A 22,058-nucleotide genomic window follows, 5' to 3' on the forward strand; every position below is an offset into this window, starting at 1 on the left:
TGCATGTATGTATGTATGTGAAATATCAAATATGAACAGATCTTGTTAACTTTATTGGATTCAAAGTCACTTTTGTCTCTTACTTCCAGCTTATTCGGTCCATAAAACCTCATCATATCACTTCTTTCCATTCAACTCAATCATCTAGTCTAGTATTTCATTATTTCCGCCCAATTTTATCTCGCTTTAACCTATCATCATCGTCATCAATCGATCTGTTTCGGTGATTGTTACGAACTACACTAAATAATATCAGTCTGTACGTATCTTTTTGTTACTGAAATCGTCACTAGTGCTACGACATAATCGTGCTCATTTATTGCTTTTATGCATTTGAATGTGATTTTTGTTTTTTGTTTCTTGATTACTGTTATATTAATTGTTAATGTTGCTTTTCAGTTTAATTTGGAATTAGGAATCGGTGAAGTGTTTACTTGTTTAAAAACTAATTTTGAATTGATTTGTTAGGGTTTAATCTTGTATATGATGGATGAACAGTTAGGTTTACATTTTTGTCACTGTAGTTGTTGACTTTTTTCTTCGTTAATGAACTGATTGATTGATGATGCAAAAAATAAAAATAAAAAAGCTAATGATGTAAAATTGTGTGTATTTGGTACCCGAGCTCATGTAAGTTGTGTAATTGTTCAGTTGGTTGCAGACTAATTCTGAATTGAAATTGATATTAGTCAGGGTCAATCAAGTGTATGAATGAATTAAGGTGTAATTGTTCAGTTGGTTGCAGACTAATTCTTATAAGATTGAGACTAATACTGCAGTAGTTGACTTTTGTATTCTTTGTTTGAACTGATTGATAAACCAGTTGTACATCTTCTTTCTTTCTTTCTCTCTCTCTCTTTTATTTTATTTTATTTTATCTTTATTTACTAGTAATAATTTCTGATAATGGAGTTCATCTGTTCATGTAAGTGGAGTGATGTCTTTTCATATTGCATAATTGTGACTTTAAGAATCGGATGCTATTTGTTGCTTTATAATTTAGCTGATTATGATATGATTATTATATTTATATTTATATTTTATATTATACATTATATTATACATGTATCTAAATATAAATATACACTTTTCTTGGAGTCTAAATGGTCCCATTTTTACCAAACACCCCTAAACCTGATTATAAAAGCCTTTACCATTTTCTGTAAGTTGCATTATCATAACATGTTAGCATGAGTTCCTATACATATCCTATAATATTTTTAGACAGGATTCTTACGAGTCTTTTTGGCAGGAAAGTTGAAAAAGACGAAAATGAAGTGATAATATAGAAGCTGTTAGGTGAATTTAATTAGGGGACAATGGGTTTGAATCCCCTAGTTTCTTATTGTCGTCCGGTTGAAAATGGGGTATGGGCAACGGCTGTGGAAAATGAATTCGGGCCTTACACACCCTGTGCAACGGATTCGTTGGTCACTGGCATTTCTCACTTGGTCCTGTTGGGGGCGTGCATATACAGGATTTGGGTGACAAAGAAGAATTTTAAAGTGGAAAGGTTTAAAATGAGGTCAAATATCTACAATTATTGGTTGGGGTTATTGGCTTTTTACTCTATGGCTGAGCCTTTGTTTAGACTGATAATGGGAATCTCGGCTTTAAATGTTGATGGAGAGTTCAGTCTTGCTCCATACGAGGTTTGTTTCTTTCAGATCACCTTGGTGGCCAGTTAGTATATGCTTCTTTAAGATAACATGCAGCTTTTCACTATTCTATGCTAGAGTATGAAGAAGGGCATGTTTTAGTGCCAGTAACTTTTAAAACCTAGGTGGAAATGTATTATTGATATTTGATTAATGTACTACTAACATACTTGCTCTTTATGCACATATACTCTTTTAGAGCCAATTTTGGAACATTTTTGAGTCTTGCGTTGTTCAAAAAAAGGGGAGCTGTTATAAAAAAGTTAAAATAATATATAGAGTAAAGGCTTCCAGTAAGCACATAATTAACGTTTTTATTATTATAACAGGCTAGGAAAAACTCAAACTTAGGCCTGGCATCACGCTTATATTTGTTACATGTCACTATTTTTTTCTTAATTAATTTATTAGAGAGCTACATACTGGAGTAAGTTTTTCTTAACTATTATTTTAAAAAATAGTTTTTTGTTAACTATGCAGATTGTTACCTTAGTTCTCAAGGCTTTTACATGGTGCTGTATGTTGGTCATGATTGCTCTTGAAACAATGGTTTATGTTTGTGAAGTTCGTTGGTTTGTTAGATTCGGAGTTGTTTATTGTTTACTTGGGGATGCCGTGTTGTTAAATCTTGTGCTTTCCGTGAGCAAGTTTTATACGAGGTACGTCTTTATACTACTTGAACATATATTTCCCTAGTGCTTTAAGATACCATACATGTGTGTATGAGTTTTGTCATTTTTTTATGTGATAAAGTTAATCAGATATACAATAGTCATACTTGTAAACAAATATAGCACTATAAAGTACACTTTGTATCAGGTGAAGTTATTCATTTATTATTTACCCTGTTTTTTTTGCAGAAATGTATTGTATCTCTTTGTCAGTGAGGTTGCCGTACAGGTTAGATGTTATTCCTTTTTCTCTGCGTTTTAGACTTACAACTCATGTACTTTTGGACTTAGGTTAGTTATGATTTCATCTAACAAATAGTGCGCTAACTAAAAATTCCATGTACACAAGCGAGTCTGCTAGTAAAACTGAACATATACAATTATTACACTCGCTGTTTCGCCTACTTATACAGTTATACATATTTTATGTAGGTTCTGTTTGGGCTATGCTTAGTTTTCTACCTTCCTACTTTGGACCCATATCCGGGTTATACACCAATACGGATAGAGACTTTGGCTGATGCTGAATATGAAGAACTTGCTGGTGGAGAACAAATTTGTCCCGAGAGGCATACAAACATTATCTCAAGTTAGTGCTACCCGTTTAAATTACTAAAGGGCTGATATACAATAGTTGTTTGTTACAACCTTCTGATGATATACTTTATTGACTATAGCTAAAATAAAAAAAAAAAAATGTTTTTTAGGTATCTTTTTCTCGTGGATGGATCCACTCATGCTTTTAGGATACAAAAGACCTCTTACTGAGAAGGATATATGGAAACTGGACACCTGGGATCAGACAGAAACACTAAACAGCAAGTACGCTATTTGTTTCTGTTTCATTTTAAACAATGAGTTTTACTTGTGTAATGGTAAATGTTGTTCTTAATGACTGTTACATTTTTACCTTTCAGGTTCCAAATATATTGGGCAGAAGAGGTTCGCAAACCAAAACCATGGCTTTTAAGGGCTTTACATCGTAGTCTGGGAGGAAGGTTTGTTTATTGACATGTTCATCGATACTTTTTTTTTTTTTTTTTTCCTGGTTCTCCCTTGTTTCCACGTAGCATTAAAGGATATTAATACACATTGTTTAATTGCTTACAGGTTTTGGTGGGGAGGCTTTTGGAAGGTACTATATTTCAGTTCCTAGCTCATAGAATTTTTACATAGTTTTGAATTTCACATGTTATTCACTCGTTGGAAACATCCTCGTATTTGATTTGATAAGTAAATAAATCTCTGCTAATCAGAGATCGATGAATCATACGGATGCTGACTTTTGTGTTGTTTTTAGATTGGCAATGATCTTTCACAGTTTGTTGGTCCCCTGATTTTGAATCAGCTATTACTGGTGAGTGCTCTTTCCGCACATCCCGGTTATGATGAATTGATCTTTGTTTTTTTTTTCTTCTCCTTTTTTGAGATTTATTCTGCAAAATGTGCAGTCTATGCAAGAACGCGGTCCAGCTTCGATTGGTTACATCTATGCATTTTCAATTTTCGTTGGAGTGGTACAAGCTCTATAACTTCTTTTTTGTTATTCTTTTGAAATTTAAAGATTTGTTGGGCATTTCTCTATCATATTGATTTTCAAAATTATTTAAGTTATTGAATTTTATGGTTCTTGTGATACCGTGTCTATCATTACCTTTATTATGCTAATGCTGCATAACAGACTAGAATTTAATGTAATAATGTAACTGTAATTGTATATGTTATATTCACTACCTTATCTAGTTTTTCATAGTTCTAGCGATATATAGCACTTTGTGGGAATCAAAGATAACAACTTCTTATGTTCACCTGTACTAATTTTTGGGCTCTCATATTGAAAATTATAGTGATTTTCTGATAATTAGATTGCATGATTCCGCCAACTCTTTTTAACTCAATTTCTTCGTTAAGACAGTTAAATTGGTTATCAATTTAGGTACTCGGTGTGCTGTGCGAGGCTCAGTATTTTCAGAATGTCATGCGTGTTGGATACCGTCTTCGTTCAACTCTGGTAACTGCTTAACTCTCAAAGAATTTGTATAAAATGATGGTGCCATCTCCATAAAGAAATTCCGCCTAACCTATCTCTACAGAATCCTTATGGCTGTATTTGCATATAATGTCTTTGGTGATTTGTTGGTTTGAAAAGAGATTTGAACATTTGGCCTGTAAAAAATGACATATTTAATTCTTGTTCAAAGATGAGTATACTTAAGTTCTTTTACTTTTGTTCCACTTCTGACACCAGTTGCTTAATTTTCAAAGAAGTTTTATTTCACTTTTTGCTGAATCCATCCAAATTTCCTTTAATGTAACATACTGGAAACCAAACAAATACACCGGTCTGAACCTATGGCTTTATATAGATTGCTGCAGTTTTCCGGAAGACTTTAAGGCTAACTAACGAGAGCCGGAGAAAGATTGCATCCGGAAAGATAACTAACTTGATGACGACTGATTCTGAATCACTCCAGGTTTGTTTCACTAGCATCTGTTCCCATTTGACTTGTCTATTTTAAAAATGATACTCTCCATACCTATTTCTTTGTCATGAAAAAAGATCTATCTATGATAGGTAAATTCTTAATCTTACTCTTTATTTGAAATCTCGTTGACTTACAAAACTTGTTATATCTATGAAACTAAATATCTGAAAATAAGTTATTTAAAATAACAAATAAGGGTAATATAGGAACTTGAGACATTCATAGTGGTTATTTTCTACAAGTAGACAATCTTGTTGAGATTAACAAAATATTAAATTGGAAATTAAAAACTGGGGCGGAGAGAGTTTTGCCATTTCTTTCTGCAAGTATAGAAGCGATTTAAATGATTTTGGCTGCCGACTTTTTAGTTGGAAAAATGTGAGGGGTGGTCAGGTTGTGTAAGTGTAACAAGTCAAAACCTCCCATTTGGTTGGGTCAGGTTCACCCGGAAGATTTTTTCTCATTTTTAAAAAATTATTATAATTAATTAGTGTCCAATAATGGCTAATAAAATCTTATCTCATGTATTTTAAATTAAATTGGTTAGAAGATTTTATGCATCCAAAATACACTCGTATGATCTTCGTCCTCTTTAACCCATTTTATCTAGCTTAAGGGTATCTATTTTACCCATATCACCTGTTATAAATATAGTGGCGATGACAATAATGCTATTAGTATGCTACATTCATATATCTATGCATGAACTTATAAAAAAAAGGGACCATCAAGCGTGAAGGTATTGATGCTTTCACTTACTTTAATGGCTAACTTCAATTTCTTCTCCTTTTCCACAGCAAGTATCCCAGTCACTTCACACTTTGTGGTCTGCCCCTTTCCGTATCATTATTGCATTGGTACTTCTCTACCAACAATTGGGAGTTGCTTCACTTCTTGGTGCATTATTGCTAGTCCTCATGTTCCCCATACAGGTATTTTGACACATTACATGAATACATTTTCATGTATATAGCATTCGTCTTAGAAAATTTTGTCTTTCGGAAACAGACTATGGTCATTAGTAGAATGCAAAAAATGTCCAAGGAAGGACTGCAACGAACTGACAAGAGAATTGGTCTCATGAATGAGATCTTGGCAGCTATGGACACTGTCAAGTACTATCTCTGTCTTTACTGACATTTTTAAAGTTTAATTTAATTTACAGAAATTGTTAACATACATAGTTTGAAAAATAATGATTTGACTCGGGTTTCAGGTGCTATGCTTGGGAGAACAGTTTCCAGGATAAGGTCCAAGGTGTTCGGGCAGAGGAGTTGTCATGGTTCCGGAAAGTTCAAATGCTAGGAGCGGTATGTTCCCTTTAAAAATAATATTTTCTTAAGCCCTGGATAATTTATTTGTGTTTGATATACTATTTTGTTGTCTTATTGATATCGGTTAAGTATTAGTTTTATATTTATTTATGGATTAGAATAGAACTAGTGTCATGTATGGGTTTAAGAGAATTGCTGCAGATGCAAAAAGGTGCATACGAAGGATGTGGCAAAAGAAGTGGACCTTTAATATTAACAATTTTCCCTCTTTTTTATTTCTGTTTCTTCGTGAATTTATGTCACACCATTTTTGAATAGTAATTTATTTGTAAGTGTATTTATATGACCGTAACTAGGGACTTGTATAAATAGGTCTTAGGTGAACCATTTTATATTGTTTGTTTTGAGAGAGTTCAGTAAACGTTATGTCATTGGTGTACTGATTTACTTCTCAAATGTAGACTGTCATCCAGGAGAGTGTAATCCTGGTGAATGTTAAGTTGGTGTGCAAGACCCATCTCATTTTAACAACTTAAGTTTGTTCTAACTCGCTATCCAACTCACCCATATTGTCATCTCCACTCTTATGGTTAACATACGTATGTCAGTTGTCTCTCAATTGTTGTAGTCTCCAAGGCATTGCACAACACGATACTTTTCTGCATTATCGTCTTCTCTCTTATGTCTTCACCGTATTTTTTTTTTCTTTTGCAGTTGAACACTTTTATACTAAATAGTATTCCAGTGGTGGTAATTGTGGTTTCGTTTGGGCTATTTACGTTATTCGGAGGGGAGTTGACACCAGCTAGAGCCTTCACGTCACTTTCTTTGTTTGCTGTGCTACGTTTTCCACTCTTCATGCTTCCCAATATGATTACTCAGGTTTTGTTTAATTTACTAATCAATTCAATTTCTATTTTTATTACCATGTTCCATATTTTATATTTTATATTTTATATTTTATATAAGTTCATTTGCAGGTTGTAAATGCCAATGTGTCATTGAAACGTCTAGAAGACCTGCTGTTAGCAGAGGAGAGAATTCTTCTTCCAAATCCACCTCTTGAACCAGGACTTCCAGCTATATCAATTAGGAATGGAAACTTCTCTTGGGATTCAAAGGTCTTTGTTTAATATGTGTAGTTATAGTTATAATATAGGGTTTTATTTTTACTTATCCGGATTAATCATTGATAACAAGTAATATATTTATGCTATCGATGCGTTTTTTCCATTGAAAGTAAACTTGCATGTGCTGTTTAGTGTCTTTTTTATAAAAAGGCATACACATATTATTTACTTATTTTATTTATTTTATTTTGCAGGCAGAGAAACCTACTCTGTCAGACATCAACATAGATATACCGACAGGAAGCCTGGTGGCAATTGTTGGAAGTACTGGGGAGGGGAAGACGTCTCTGATATCTGCTATGCTTGGAGAACTTCCACCAGTTAGTGATGCACATGTTGTTATGAGAGGATCAGTTGCTTATGTCCCACAAGTCTCCTGGATTTTCAATGCAACGGTATGCAACTATTAATCTAATTTTTAGTTCAGGATTGTGTTGTCATCATAAGTTTCGATGCATTTAGTTATGATTAGGTCAATTCAGGTTATACTTTTTCAATTGATCAAACGCGTAAAATGCAAAAAAGGGGTCAAAAGTATCCAATGCAATTTACTAGAAACTGTATAGGCCGTATATTACAATTAGAGTCCCCCTTCTCAAATGTTACCGCCTGTATGCGTTTTACCATGACCTAGTCAACCATTAAACTAATGAACCATAAAATAGAGGGGCCCATTTTATTCTATAAATAAATTGAACTAATAGTAACAAAGAATAACATATGGTACTCTTCTTTCTCAGCTGATAAATTTGACTCGTATCCTGATATGTGAATAATCATGATATATCTTATTGACTTCAAGTGCTTGTAGTTGTTAAAAGTGGAACAGTTGCCTGTCCGTGTAACGTGTCTTGCTTTTGCACTTTTGTCAATAAAATAACCTAGAATTAACTTAAAGCACAGAATAGAAAAAAATAAATAATAAAAAAAAAGAATACAGGTTTTATTGTCCATTCATTACTTGAACCTTGTTTTTCATAAATAATGATAATTTCATATAGTGCAATTGGTTGATGTATATACAATAATATTCAGGTACGCGATAACATATTATTTGGATCTAAGTTTGAATCTGCAAAGTATGAGAAGACGATAGATGTAACTGCATTGCACCATGACCTGGAGTTGCTCCCAGTAAGTATCTTTACGTTTAATCAACGAGTAGGCTCATTTATAAATATATATATATATATATATATATATATATATATATATATATATATATATATATATATATATATATATATATCTGTGTGTGTGTGTGTGTGTGTGTGTGTGTGTGTATATTTATGTATGTAGTATAGTATAATTTTTTTATATTCGTATGTTCTTATGGTAGGGTGGTGATCTTACTGAGATTGGTGAAAGAGGGGTGAATATTAGTGGAGGGCAAAAGCAAAGAGTTTCAATGGCTAGAGCTGTATACTCTAACTCAGATGTATATGTGTTTGATGATCCCTTGAGTGCTCTAGACGCTCATGTGGCTAGACAGGTGAAAATACGTTTTTCATTTTGTTAAATTGGAAAACCATAAAAGTGGACTTTGTCGCTCCTGATCCTATGCGCAAATTATAATTACTTTTTGCTATTTAAAAACATACAATTTAATATTGATAATTCTGTTGCCAATTGTGGTTTACTGTGGAATATGTTGATGCGCCAGGTTTTTGAGAAATGTATAAAAGAAGAACTAAATGGAAAAACACGAGTGTTAGTTACAAATCAGCTGCATTTTCTTTCGCAAGTTGATAAGATCCTCTTGGTCCATGATGGCACGGTTAAAGAGGAGGGATCCTATGAAGAACTCTCTGAGAATGGTGTGCTCTTCCAGAAATTAATGGAAAATGCTGGCAAAATGGAAGAATATGTTGAGGAACGGGAAACAGAAGAGGTAGCGGAGACTGATACAAAAACATCCAAACCAGTTACTAACGGTGAGTTAGTTAAAGATGCTGATAAAACTAAAGGAACCAAATCTGTTCTTATCAAGCAAGAGGAACGGGAAACAGGTGTTGTCAGCTTCAATGTTTTGAAGAGGTAATGTTTCTGTATTGATTTATTCATTTTACATTTATGTAAAATCCATTTATGTTCATATTTCCCATTGAAAGAAGTATGTTAAACTTATATATTTGGCTTTTTTGTGTTTTATTATATCAGGTATAAAGATGCATTAGGAGGCTGGTGGGTTGTGGCTATACTGTTTGGGTGTTATTTCGCTACAGAAACTTTAAGAATACTCAGTAGCACGTGGTTAAGTATTTGGACAGACGAAAGCACTCCAAAGATATACAGTCCGCTATTCTATAATATTATCTATGCACTTTTGTCACTTGGTCAGGTATGTATTTCATCAACTTTGAATTTTCACGTTCCCTTTTTTTCTTGATTTTAGATTGAATATGCTAACATATACTTGCTACATTGATATCAGGTTTTGGTGACTTTGGGTAATTCTTATTGGTTGATCATGGCAAGTCTTTATGCAGCTCGAAAGTTACACAATGCTATGCTTAACTCCATATTGAGGGCTCCTATGGTCTTTTTCCATACTAATCCTCTTGGGCGTATTATTAATAGATTTGCAAAAGATCTAGGTGACATAGATCGGAATGTTGCCCCGTTTGTGAACATGTTTTTGGGCCAAGTGTCGCAGCTTTTGTCGACCTTTGTTCTAATCGGATTATTGAGCACCATGTCTCTTTGGGCTATATTGCCACTTCTCTTGCTTTTCTATGCGGCTTATCTATATTATCAGGTATGTCACCTTTACATGACTATATCTAAAAAGGTGGTAAATTTAAAAGCAGGGAGGGTAATATCAGGTCAAAATGGGTAACTATATTGTTTTTTAGTCTGATAATCATAGTTACAAAACTTATATTACTGTAATATTAATCCATCTATATGCATAATTGATTTGTGTTTGTATGCTCAAAATTACAATTTGGTCCTCCTTTAAACCTGTTTGGCCCATTTTCATTAGAAATATTGAGTCATTTTCTTCTGTAATTTGTTGTTGTTTACTCAATTTTTTTATCCTTCAGAGCACTGCCCGTGAAGTAAAACGGTTAGATTCCATCACTCGATCTCCAGTTTATGCTCAATTTGGCGAAGCATTAAACGGTCTATCTTCCATTCGCGCATACAAAGCCTACGATCGTATGGCAAAAATTAATGGCAATTCAATGGACAATAACATCAGATTCACATTAGTCAATATGAGTGCAAACCGTTGGCTCGCAATCCGATTAGAAACGGTAGGTGGTCTCATGATTTGGTTAACTGCAACTTTTGCTGTAATGCAAAATGGCAAAGCAAGAAACCAAGAAGCATTTGCATCCACCATGGGTTTACTTTTAAGTTATGCATTAAATATAACAAGTTTATTAACTGCTGTTCTTAGACTTGCTAGTTTAGCTGAGAATAGTTTGAATGCTGTTGAACGTGTCGGTAATTATATCGAATTGCCTTCTGAGGCTCCTCCCGTTATCGAAGATAACCGCCCGCCACCTGGTTGGCCTTCAGCGGGAGCTATTAAATTTGATGATGTCGTGCTGAGGTATAGGCCTGAACTTCCTCCTGTGTTGCATGGTTTGAGGTTTTTAATTTCTCCAAGTGATAAGGTTGGAATTGTTGGGAGAACTGGGGCAGGAAAATCTAGCATGCTTAATGCTTTGTTTCGTATTGTTGAATTGGAAAGAGGAAGAATTTTGATCGATAATTGCGATATTGCAAAGTTTGGGTTGACTGATCTTCGAAAGGTTCTTGGAATTATACCTCAAGCACCTGTTCTTTTCTCAGGTACGTTAAAACAGATAATATAAAAGACAAATAATGATATACGTGAGGAAAATGGGTTGGGGTGTATTGAGTAGGGAGGTAAACTGATTAAAACATGTAATTTTAGTGGTGGTTAAGTTGACCCAAATCACTTTCTGAACAGCTGTATTATTCATTTAACTTTTGTGAACAAATAGAACTAATACACTTAACGAGCATGTTACAGAATTTTTCACCGATATTACCGGAACAATAAGTTTTGAGTAGTAAAGTAGAATTGTTTTAGTACGATTCTAAAACCCTGTTGCAATATAAGTGATGAACTGAAGTTATCCATTAGACATGTAGTGAAGGTATTGTTACCAAATAAATTGCAGTATTCTGTAGGTGTAATGGTTAATAGTGGGGTCGAAAGTGTGTTAGGATTGAAAACTTTTTAAATAAAAATGATTCGCTTCTTTGTATGTGATTTTATTGATGAGGTACTGCATTATAGTTTTTTATCCTTAGTTATTTATATGTTGTGAATAGGTACTGTGAGATTCAACCTCGATCCTTTCAACGAGCATAATGATGCTGATCTTTGGGAATCTTTAGAGAGGGCCCATCTGAAAGATGTCATCAGGAGGAATCCTTTGGGTTTAGATGCCGAGGTACATCCTTGTTTTCTGTCCCTTACATATATGTTCTAATCAAGAAATTAATCTGGTTTGCTGATTAAAACACTCTTCTACTGTATAATCTATAGTATGTTGTTTTGAATAAAATGCTTTAGGAGGTTTCACGCATTTAAGTACACTTTGGGTGACTTTTGCTACCCATTTGACTTGTGTATTATATGAATCTAATGCAACTATTGTTGGTGCCTTACTACAATAAAATCCTGGACTTCATTTTAATTTTCTATCTTCTTGTCATGAAGGTATCAGAGGCTGGAGAGAATTTTAGCGTCGGACAACGACAATTGTTAAGTCTTTCACGTGCATTGCTTCGTCGATCAAAGATTCTTGTTCTTGATGAAGCTACCGCTGCTGTTGATGTTAGAACCGATGCACTTATCCAAAAGACCATCCGGGAAGAATTCAAGTCATGTACTATGATCATCATTGCTCATCGTCTAAACACCATTATTGATTGTGACCGTATTCTTCTGCTTGATGCTGGTCAGGTATTAGTCGTTTCTTCACCCGATAATTACAGTGGGAAAATGGGTGGGTTGATTGCTCGTTAAAACAGGTAGTTCTTGGTGAGGGTCAAACATAATCATATTGACATCCTTACTTTTAATCCAGGTTGTTGAGTACGATGCCCCGGTGAAACTTTTGAAAGACGAAAACACTGCCTTCTCGAAAATGGTGCAAAGTACAGGGGCTGCAAATGCAGAATATTTGCGTAACTTAGCATTTGGAGCTGAAGGAGATAAGGCAGAGAAGGCTGCAATAGACGGGCAAAGGAGATGGCTTGCATCATCGCGGTGGGCCGCGGCTGCCCAGTTTGCATTATCTGCTACCCTCACTTCGTCTCATAACGACCTCAGGAATTTGGAAATTGTAGATGATAACAATATTTTAAAGAAAACACATGATGCTGTTGTAACTATTCAGGGTGTTTTAAAAGGACAGCACGATAAAGAGATCGAAGAGACACTTGAGCGGTCCCACGTTCCTAGGGAGAGATGGTGGTCAGCTCTTTATAAAGTAGTCGAAGGTCCGTATTTTTCTCTCCTGTCACATTTCAATTTTCAGATTTCTTTTTGTCTATTTATTCTTTATATCAAAGAATTAGACTTTTTGGCAATATGGGTTGTCGGGTTGGGGTGAATAATTAATGTCTTACATTTGATTACAGACTAATTAGAGTTGACATGGTTATTTGTAATTTGTGCTATATATCTATAACAGGTCTCTCGATGATGGGCAAGTTGGGTCGTAACAGAATCCAGCAGTCTGAATACGACTTCAAAGATGAAACGATTGATTGGGACCATGTTCAGATTTAGGATTCGTTTGCTGCTCAAGACAAGATCCTTGTTGGTTCACTAACTCTGAATCAACTTGTAATTTATTTCAACTGCAACTGTGATTCTGACGATACACTTATTCATACATTAAAGCTTGTAGCCGATAGATGGGTGTTGAAGTTTTTGCTAATCAGGTTTAAGACTCCATAGATTTTAATAATAATTAATGCCATACCTGGATTTTTGTCTCTTGAAAGTTGTGAATCTTTCTTCACATCAAGAATTACAAACGTGAATTGTAACATATTGTGGTTTTTCATACTCTATATGGTAACTAAAATGTGCGAGATTGTTTTGTCTTGTATGAAAGCACTTTTTGTACTCAGGTTTATATATGGTCTAAAAAATGGTTTCTCAACAAATCAGAGATTTGGTCAGTTTCTGACCAAATGGGGTTCCTAGGATCTGTTGGTTCTGGTGGGCTGATGCGTGCCTGTGTAGGGTTAAGTTTAATGATGTTATTGGGTAATTTGGTTTTCTTGAACGCGACTAAATAAGATTAGTCTGAAATTGATTAATAAATCCATATAGCAGAAATAAATGACAACTAGTTCAGTTATGGTTCACAACCAAAATATCTCTCACTCATCTATCAATCTATACACATTTTAATATCTAATTCTAATACTTAATTTTTTTTTTTGAAAGGCAAACTCACACACACTATTAACACGAATATTTACAACCATGTATATGTCCCAAGTGGGACTTGAGCCCTCAACCTCTTGGTTGGAGGACCACCACGATACCGCTGGACCAAATGCCATTTGGTAATTCTAATACTTAATACTTAATTTCGATATAAGAATATCGAGAGTACTTTTACAAAAAGATAAACTGTATCAATATCCCGTCCATGCTTTTTTTCAACCTTATTTTTTACTAAAAGAGCTGTAATTTTGTTATCCACTAAAAATATGCATTAAGAATGTTAAATGTAGCCTTTAGACTTGTGGTAAATTCAAATGTTGTAGTGTTATGGAGTTGTAAGCCAGAATTATGCTAATGTGACAGTGTTGTGGGATGAGGTATTTTTATGATAGTATTGTGAGAGTGTTGATAAATATGATTGATAGTTGTGTTAATATAAAGAGATAAGAAAAGAAAATGAAAAAATTATAGCCAATCAAAACGCATCACTTTTGTTGTTCACCATGGTTTGCTCCCACCACGCTCACCACCTAAATTCACACCACAACCCATAAGTGACGTTGCACGTTGTCAATGTAAAACAACGTAAGTCGTCGTACTCCCACAAAGAGGTCTTAACCTCTTCGGGTTATGTTTAAACTTACTTTATATAAGTTTATAATATCAGTTAAATTAATTGTAATTTACAAGTATATTTCCCTTTAAAAGAATTTTAAATGTAGCTCTTTAAGCTACGTTTAAGCATTAAGTTCACAAACTTTGTTTAATTAGTTACGAAGTATAAATATTCCTGTTTTTGTATCGGTTTTCCTTATATAATTTAGTATTAATATTATTAATGACATGTTCGAGTTATGAATATAGAATTAAATTATATATGAAATGTTTAAACGTAGTCCTAAACGTAGCCCTTGGGACTACGTTTATCATTTTCCTTCATTTTATACTTACTTACCTTACTTAAATTTAGTATCAGTATTTCTTCAAGGTAACTTTGAATTACATGAGAAATTTTAAATTACATAAAGTATTAAAATATATATATGTTTCTTAATCGTAGCTCTAGAGAAATGTTTAACATTCTTCATGCTAATATATTTACTAATGTATCTAATGTCTCTGTATGTGTGTTCAAAATAAAGAAAATGAACTTATTAAAGTTATCTTACTTTAAACATGACCGTTTATTCAAAATAAATACGAGTACCTATTATTAATTAACCATTATTAATTAATTATTAACCATTAATTAACCATTAATTATTAATTATTATTATTAACCATTATTTTAACCATATATACTAATCACCACCATAATTTTGGTAGTTTTGCCCTAAACCCCGACCAAATCTTGGCCAAAACGACAAGAGGGAAAAAATGGAAGAAAAAAAAAAACAAATCACCCCCCAAAAATTTGCCAACTTACACCCAACCCTCGAAACAGTGGTATAAAGTGTAAAATTAATATTTTAATCACCACCATAATTTTGATAGTTTTGCCCTAAACCCCGACCAAATCTTGGCCAAAACGACAAGAGGGAAAAAATGGAAGAAAAAAAAAAACAATTCACCCCCCAAAAATGTGCCAACTTACACCCCAACCCTCGAAACAGTGGTATAAAGTGTAAAATTAATATTTTAATTAAAAATCTTAACCAAACTTCACCCATATTTTCAACGGGACATATCTTTCCGCTCGCCTCGCGTTAAATTTTTTCAAACCCACCGTTCAACTCAAAAAAATCTAACGAACACAACGGAATAACTATAATCGAAACGGACACTTAAAAAAACGTTAAATATCTCGGACTATATTCAATATATATACACACACCTATAATAAACTCCCCAAACTAACTACATCATATCGATAATTATGTTTCCATTTTTTTACGCAATCTTCCTGCCTTTAAAAACGCATAGGCCATTAGGTACACTAGGTACTAACTACGTGTATCTAAAAACACCCGTAGCAAAACGTTTTTACTTCTGTAAATACATAACGTTCCGTTAACTATGAATACGCAACCCAAAGGTCCCGCGGCATCGCGCGTGCCCGTTTTACTAGTTATTAACTTTAATCAACCATGCTTAAAAAAAAAAAAGTTGCAACAAACGATTTTTGTAAATGAGGGTAAAATACATAGACTATAATTATATTATTATTATTATTATATTACTTCTTTAAAGTAAATATATGTTACAAGATCCAAGTGATTTGGTTTTTTAATAACACAACACAATCTCTCTTTTCCATTGGAGAGTATGTGTATGTGTATGTGTATGTGTATAGGATGGATGAGTTTTGTAACTCTTTAGAGCATACATGGTGAACCTACGTAGCTATAAGGTCTTTTTTTTTCTCTCTATGAATTCTAACTTCCGACTTTCTTTTTTATTTTAGTGAGAAAGTCGGAATTACCGCTCTACTAGTACCTCATAATTAGATGGATAAGTTTGAAAAAGTGAAAGAGATTCCTATAATCATTTCATACAATCAACCAAAAGCTTTCTCTATTCGCATATTTTGTAGTCTTTTTCTTAATTTTTAAGGAGTATTTTATTTTCTTATAAATTTTTCTAAATGAACATCATAACTTATTCCTACTATTTTTAACAAATAGGTTTTTAAAGGTTAATTTGTTTTGTTTTTCTTTCGAACTTAAATTAAATTATAACCCGTATATATTATCAATAGAAAAAACATTGGAATGAGGCTTGGGAGACGCGTGTCATATTCTGGTAGGTGGGGCATGTTTGGTTTTTATCATTATTCATACCAAACATACTTCTAAACCTATTTTTCTTTATTAAATCACAAAGTTACAATTTGACTTCTTTCACATTTCCTTACCTAATTTAAACCGTCGCCATATTTACAATTTTCAACCTTCCTTTAGACCATCTTTAACCCTTCGAGGCGTGTTGGCGTGTTGCCGGGTGAAGGTGAGGTGCTTGATGGGCGTGTTGGTAAACTGCTAGATAATGGGGTGGCGTGCTGAGTAGCGTGTTGCTGGGTAGGGGTGGGGTATTTTTAATTTCTTTTTCATTTTCTTGATTTTAATTTATTTTGTTTAATTAGTTATATTATTATTTTGTAGATTATAATAACAACAAATAAATTTAATAAATCACACTAAAATTAAAATTAAAATTACGATTATATGATAAAAAATCTAAAATATAAAATTACAATAAATAAATAGAAGTCCTAAATTACTTTATTTTTAAAAAAGTCCTAAAAATTGAAAAATATAGTAATATTAATAAAAGTCCTACTCGTCGTCGTCCTCGTCTGGCAATTGAATTAAGTCTTCGTACTCTGCGAGCAAGGTCTTCTTCATCTTCAAGCAACGTTTCTTTTCCTTCGGGTTCCTTATGTTTGAGATGTCCAAATACGAAATCCATTTTGTGACTTTGAGTGCGGCTTTCATACGTTCCGCCTTGGCGATTGTGTCCATTTGTTCAATCTTTTTCTTTGCAACTTCGGTCTTGTACGCGTTAACATTTTCACATAACTCTTCAAATTTTGAAGAGTTTCTAGAACGAGAGCTTTGTGATGCATCGGAAGATGCGGAAGTCCTAGCCACTTTCTTTGCTCGATTCCTTACAATGGGCCTTTCAATCAGATCATCACCTAAAAGCACATTATCATCAGTGATATCAATCGTTTGGACCGTGTCCTCCTCATCGTCTTCGCGCACACCTTTACTGTAACAACCCGACTTCGATATACCAAAAACACGCTAATTTTTTTTTTCCTGAAGCAATACATCTGGACGGCGTCCAGCAAAGAAGCCTTGGACGGCGTCCAGAAGATCTGGACGGCGTCCAAATGAGCTGTCAGGTTCTGATCTGGATGTCCAACTTACATGAGCGGAACACCCGCTTCCCGACACTTTTAAACGAAAACCTTTTCACAACATGTCAATATAAGTTAAAATAAGAGATTTCTACAATAAAATCAAGTTTTACAACATCGGGCCCACATCGACCGTTTTACGAGTTTCGTTCAAAAATACAAGTTTCGACCGTACTAGTTTAATTTCCAAACGACACTAGAGCATGGTGTTTCCAAACGAAACTAGAGCATGGTGTTTTCAAACGACACTAGAGCATGGTGTTTGGGGTTAAACTACCCAAATCTTGGCCGAATTTCCAAAAGCTAAACCCCCGAGAGCCACTACTATTTCAAACGAATACCTTTGCCCTTGTCCACGCCGGAGCCTAAAAAGGTAAACAACGAGAGGGTAAGCTAAAGCTTAGTGAATGCAATAATTATACATATACATATATAACCTACTTACTTGCAATCACTTACACAATACCGCATACAAGCTAGCAATTTGACAACTATGCAAACATTATGCATAAACCAATATCCGCAATTCATAATAAGCTAGCGACACCAAAAGCATATAGTTCACAATTAAATATGCTAACACAAAATTCACACAACCATGGTTAACCAATCGTACAAGGAAACGGTACTCGCTAGAGACCATCGGAGTTCATAACATCCCTTAGTGTACATACGACGCGTAATCACTAATCCCTCGGGTGATGTCCTGAGCATCGCGACAATTTCACCCCCATGACAATGTGGTGTCTTGAACACCGCGACACTTCCACATGTCAATCAAACCAAATGAGTGGTGTCTTGAACACCGCGACAATTCCACTCCCATGATAATGTGTTGTCTTAAACACCGCGACTATTCCACATATCAATCAAATCAATGAGTGGTGTCTTGAACACCGCGATAATTCCACTCGTTACATAGAATGTGGTGTCTTGAACACCGCGACAATTCCACATTCCACGCTACACAAATAAATACATTATATACGTACACGCATAATTATTCCACTCACCTTACACGTCGGTGATGATTAAACACTTCCGTACGCTTCAAAGCAAAGTACCTAATACATTAAGTACATATTTCAATTATTCAATCAAGTTGGTCAAACAACTTATTCGCCATACAAGTGCCATTTGGCCCATAGTACAAACGTTACCCATTTGCACCATTCATTCTAACACTAGGTCGGGATTTCGTCAAACCCTTACCAACAATTCGATTATGGTCTTAATACACCTTTTAACACAAAGTTATCTCATTTTCGCACCCATTAACTCACTTAGGTCATCAAAGACTCATTTGACCCATTTCAAGGTTAACACACTCATTTGGGTCACTATCATACCAATATACACCCATTCACTTTAACCACTAAGTGTGCTAGAGATTTACTAACATTTAAGACCCATATGTACAATTTAACATTTCAAAACCCTAGGTTAGTCATCTTTGAGTCCTCATGACCCAAACTTACCCAAAAACCCCCAAAACACTAACAATTGAGTTTTATGTTCATTACTAACCCAAACCTTAACCCTTAAACAATTAAAACAAGAAAATCAAGGTTAAGACTTACCACTACAATCAAAATGTAGTTAGGGACTAGATGAACAACTTTAGAACTCGCACTAAGCTCCAATTCGACCTTCTTCTTCCTTGATTTGAGCTCTCTCACTCTAGATCTTTCTCTCTCTCTAGAATTGAAGTGGAAGGGTAATGGTAGATGAAAGTGGAGTCAAGTCACCCACCAAACTGATCTAATACCCTTAAATTAGTCCACTAAGTGAAAATACCAAAATACCCCTTGTAATATCTAAAAACAATGTAGCAGACCCGCCAGTTCATCTGGACGGCGTTCACGTCACTAGACAGCGTCCAGCCCTTCACACTGGGACGGCGTCCAAACCATCTGGGAAAACAGGATCTTACAACTCTCCCCCACTTGAACCGGATTGCGACCTCGCGATCCAAGCCGCATGACAACCAGGAAGATACACCAAAACAAACTCTTCGGATTCCCATGTGAACTCGGAATCCTTACTACGACGCCATTGAACTTTAAAAGTTCTTACCACTTTATTCCTCAATCTTTTGACCTTTTCATCGAGTATAGCAATCGGCTCCTCAATATACTCTAACTTATTGTTTAGCTCAATTTCGTCTAAAGGCACCCATGAAGAATCATCCGCAAGACACTTACGTAGATGGGAAACATGAAATGTATTATGGATCCCCGCAAGCTCTTCGGGTAACTCCAAACGATATGTAACTTCACCAACCCGAGCTAAAATTTTAAATGGTCCAATAAACCGAGGAGCTAACTTCCCCCATTTTCGAAACCGAATAACACCTTTCGATGGCGAAACTTTAAGCATCACCATGTCACCTTCTTGAAACTCAATCGGTCGTCTTCGTTTGTCGGCATACGACTTTTATCTATCTTGAGCCTTTTTCAAATGAGCCCGAATCATATCAATCTTGCTATTCGTCTCTAAAACCAAATCGGTACTCCTGATTTCTCTTTGTCCCACTTCACCCCAATAAATCGGAGTTCGACACCTGCGCCCATAAAGCATCTCGTAAGGTGGCATCCCGATACTAGTATGGTAACTATTATTGTACGAGAACTCCACCAATGGTAAGTGCTCATCCCAACTACCCCCGAAATCAATAATGCACGCCCGTAACATATCCTCCAATGTTTGATTCGTACGTTCGGTTTGACCGTCCGTTTAAGGATGGTACGCCGTGCTCAATTTCAATTGTGTACCCATATCTTCATGAAACTTCTCCCAAAACCTAGATGTGAAACGGGTATCTCGATCCGAAATAATAGATATAGGAACCCCGTGTCGCGATATCACCTCCTTGATAAACAACTTAGACAAAGTCTCCGATGATATCGCTTCCCGAATGGGAAGAAACAAGGCACTCATTTTTCGTCAATCGATCAACTATTACCCAAATCGAGTCAAATTGGGTTCTCGCCGTCTTTGGTAACTTTGTGATGAAATCCATGGTAATGTGCTCCCATTTCCATTTCGGAATTTCTAACGGTTGTAACGTACCATATGGCTTTTGGTGTTCGGCTTTAAATTGCAAATACGTGACGCATTGTTCAACATACTTAACAACATCACGTTTCATGCCCGGCCACCAATACTCTTTCCTCAAATCAAGATACATTTTTGTCGCGCCCGGATGAATGAAATACTTTGACTTATGTGCTTCATCAAGTAGCACTCGTCGATAATCACCCATTTTAGGCACCCACACTCACCCTTGAAAGGATAACAATCCATGCAGACCTAAAGTAATAGACTCTGTTTTTCCCACGATTCATTCCTCATGCTTATTGTTAACAAAAGCTTCAATTTGAATCTTACTGAGCTTTACAAGAAAATCGTTAGTAATAATCATGTGTAACGATCCTACTCGTATCGCCGGATGTTGACTCTTTCGACTTAACGCATCTGCGACCACATTCGCCTTACCCGGATTAAAGTATTTCACAATCATAGTCTTTCACCACATCCATCCATCTACGTTGACGATAATTCAAATCTCGTTGATCAAAAAGATGTTTTAAGCTCTTGTGATCCGAATAAATCGTGCACTTGACACCGTACAAGTAATGGCGCCAAATTTTCAACGCATGAACAACCGCCGCCAACTCAAGATCATGAGTCGGATATCTCGTTTCGTGTTCCTTTAATTGTCGAGAGGCATACGCTATGACTTTACCTCGTTGCATTAGAACACAACCGATCCCATTTAAAGAAGCATCATAATAAACCGTCATGTCTTCTACACCTTCTGACAATACTAAAACCGGAGCTTGACATAACTTCTCTTTTAACAATTGGAAAGCAATTTCTTGCTCGTTTTCCTAATTAAATCTCGCGTTCTTTCTCGTTAACTTTGTCAATGGAGAAGCGATTTTAGAAAAGTCTTGGATAAACCGACGATAATAACCGGCCAATCCGAGAAAACTTCGGATTTCCGTAGGCGTAGTCGGCCGTCCCCAACTCTTCACCGTCTCAATCTTCCCCGGATCTACTTTGATACCATCCTTGTTCACAATATGGCTAAGGAATTGAACTTCCCTTAGCCAAAATTCACATTTGGAGAATTTTTCATACAACTTCTCCTTCTGCAACGTCTTCAACACACCACGTAAATGATGTTCATGTTCCTTCATACTCTTCGAATAGACAAGTATGTCGTCAATGAACACAATCACCGACTTATCCAACATAGGTTGGCACACTTGGTTCATAAGATCCATGAATGCCGCCGGTGCATTCGTAAGACCAAAAGGCATAACTACAAACTTAAAATGCCCATAACGCGTTCGAAAAGCCGTTTTCTCAATATCTTCCTCACGGACCCGCATTTGGTGATAGCCGGACCATAGGCCGATCTTAGAGAAATACGTTGCACCTTGGAGTTGGTCAAACAAATCGTCAATCCGAGGCAATGGATAACGATTCTTTATCATCACTTTATTCAACTCACG

At 35.3% G+C, this 22,058-nt stretch overlaps 1 protein-coding gene across 1 annotated transcript; it reads left to right on the plus strand.

The window, feature by feature from the left end:
* Positions 1 to 47: 47 nt before the first annotated feature.
* Positions 48 to 13,347, plus strand: LOC139886584 (ABC transporter C family member 2-like). Its single transcript, XM_071870434.1, has 28 exons — positions 48 to 259; positions 1,253 to 1,652; positions 2,139 to 2,317; positions 2,519 to 2,558; positions 2,762 to 2,918; positions 3,037 to 3,151; positions 3,247 to 3,327; positions 3,440 to 3,464; positions 3,630 to 3,686; positions 3,781 to 3,846; positions 4,266 to 4,340; positions 4,696 to 4,803; positions 5,613 to 5,747; positions 5,824 to 5,930; positions 6,032 to 6,125; positions 6,804 to 6,971; positions 7,070 to 7,210; positions 7,414 to 7,614; positions 8,255 to 8,353; positions 8,559 to 8,711; positions 8,883 to 9,256; positions 9,380 to 9,560; positions 9,654 to 9,977; positions 10,267 to 11,023; positions 11,534 to 11,655; positions 11,925 to 12,170; positions 12,295 to 12,709; positions 12,904 to 13,347. The coding sequence occupies exons 2-28, from the start codon at positions 1,320 to 1,322 to the stop codon at positions 12,999 to 13,001; spliced, it is 4,851 nt and encodes a 1,616-aa protein (XP_071726535.1). The 5' UTR covers positions 48 to 259; positions 1,253 to 1,319; the 3' UTR covers positions 13,002 to 13,347.
* The last annotated feature ends 8,711 nt before the right edge of the window (positions 13,348 to 22,058 follow it).

The sequence above is a fragment of the Rutidosis leptorrhynchoides genome, chromosome 1 (genome assembly GCF_046630445.1).
Source record: "Rutidosis leptorrhynchoides isolate AG116_Rl617_1_P2 chromosome 1, CSIRO_AGI_Rlap_v1, whole genome shotgun sequence".
Taxonomy (NCBI): domain Eukaryota; kingdom Viridiplantae; phylum Streptophyta; class Magnoliopsida; order Asterales; family Asteraceae; genus Rutidosis; species Rutidosis leptorrhynchoides.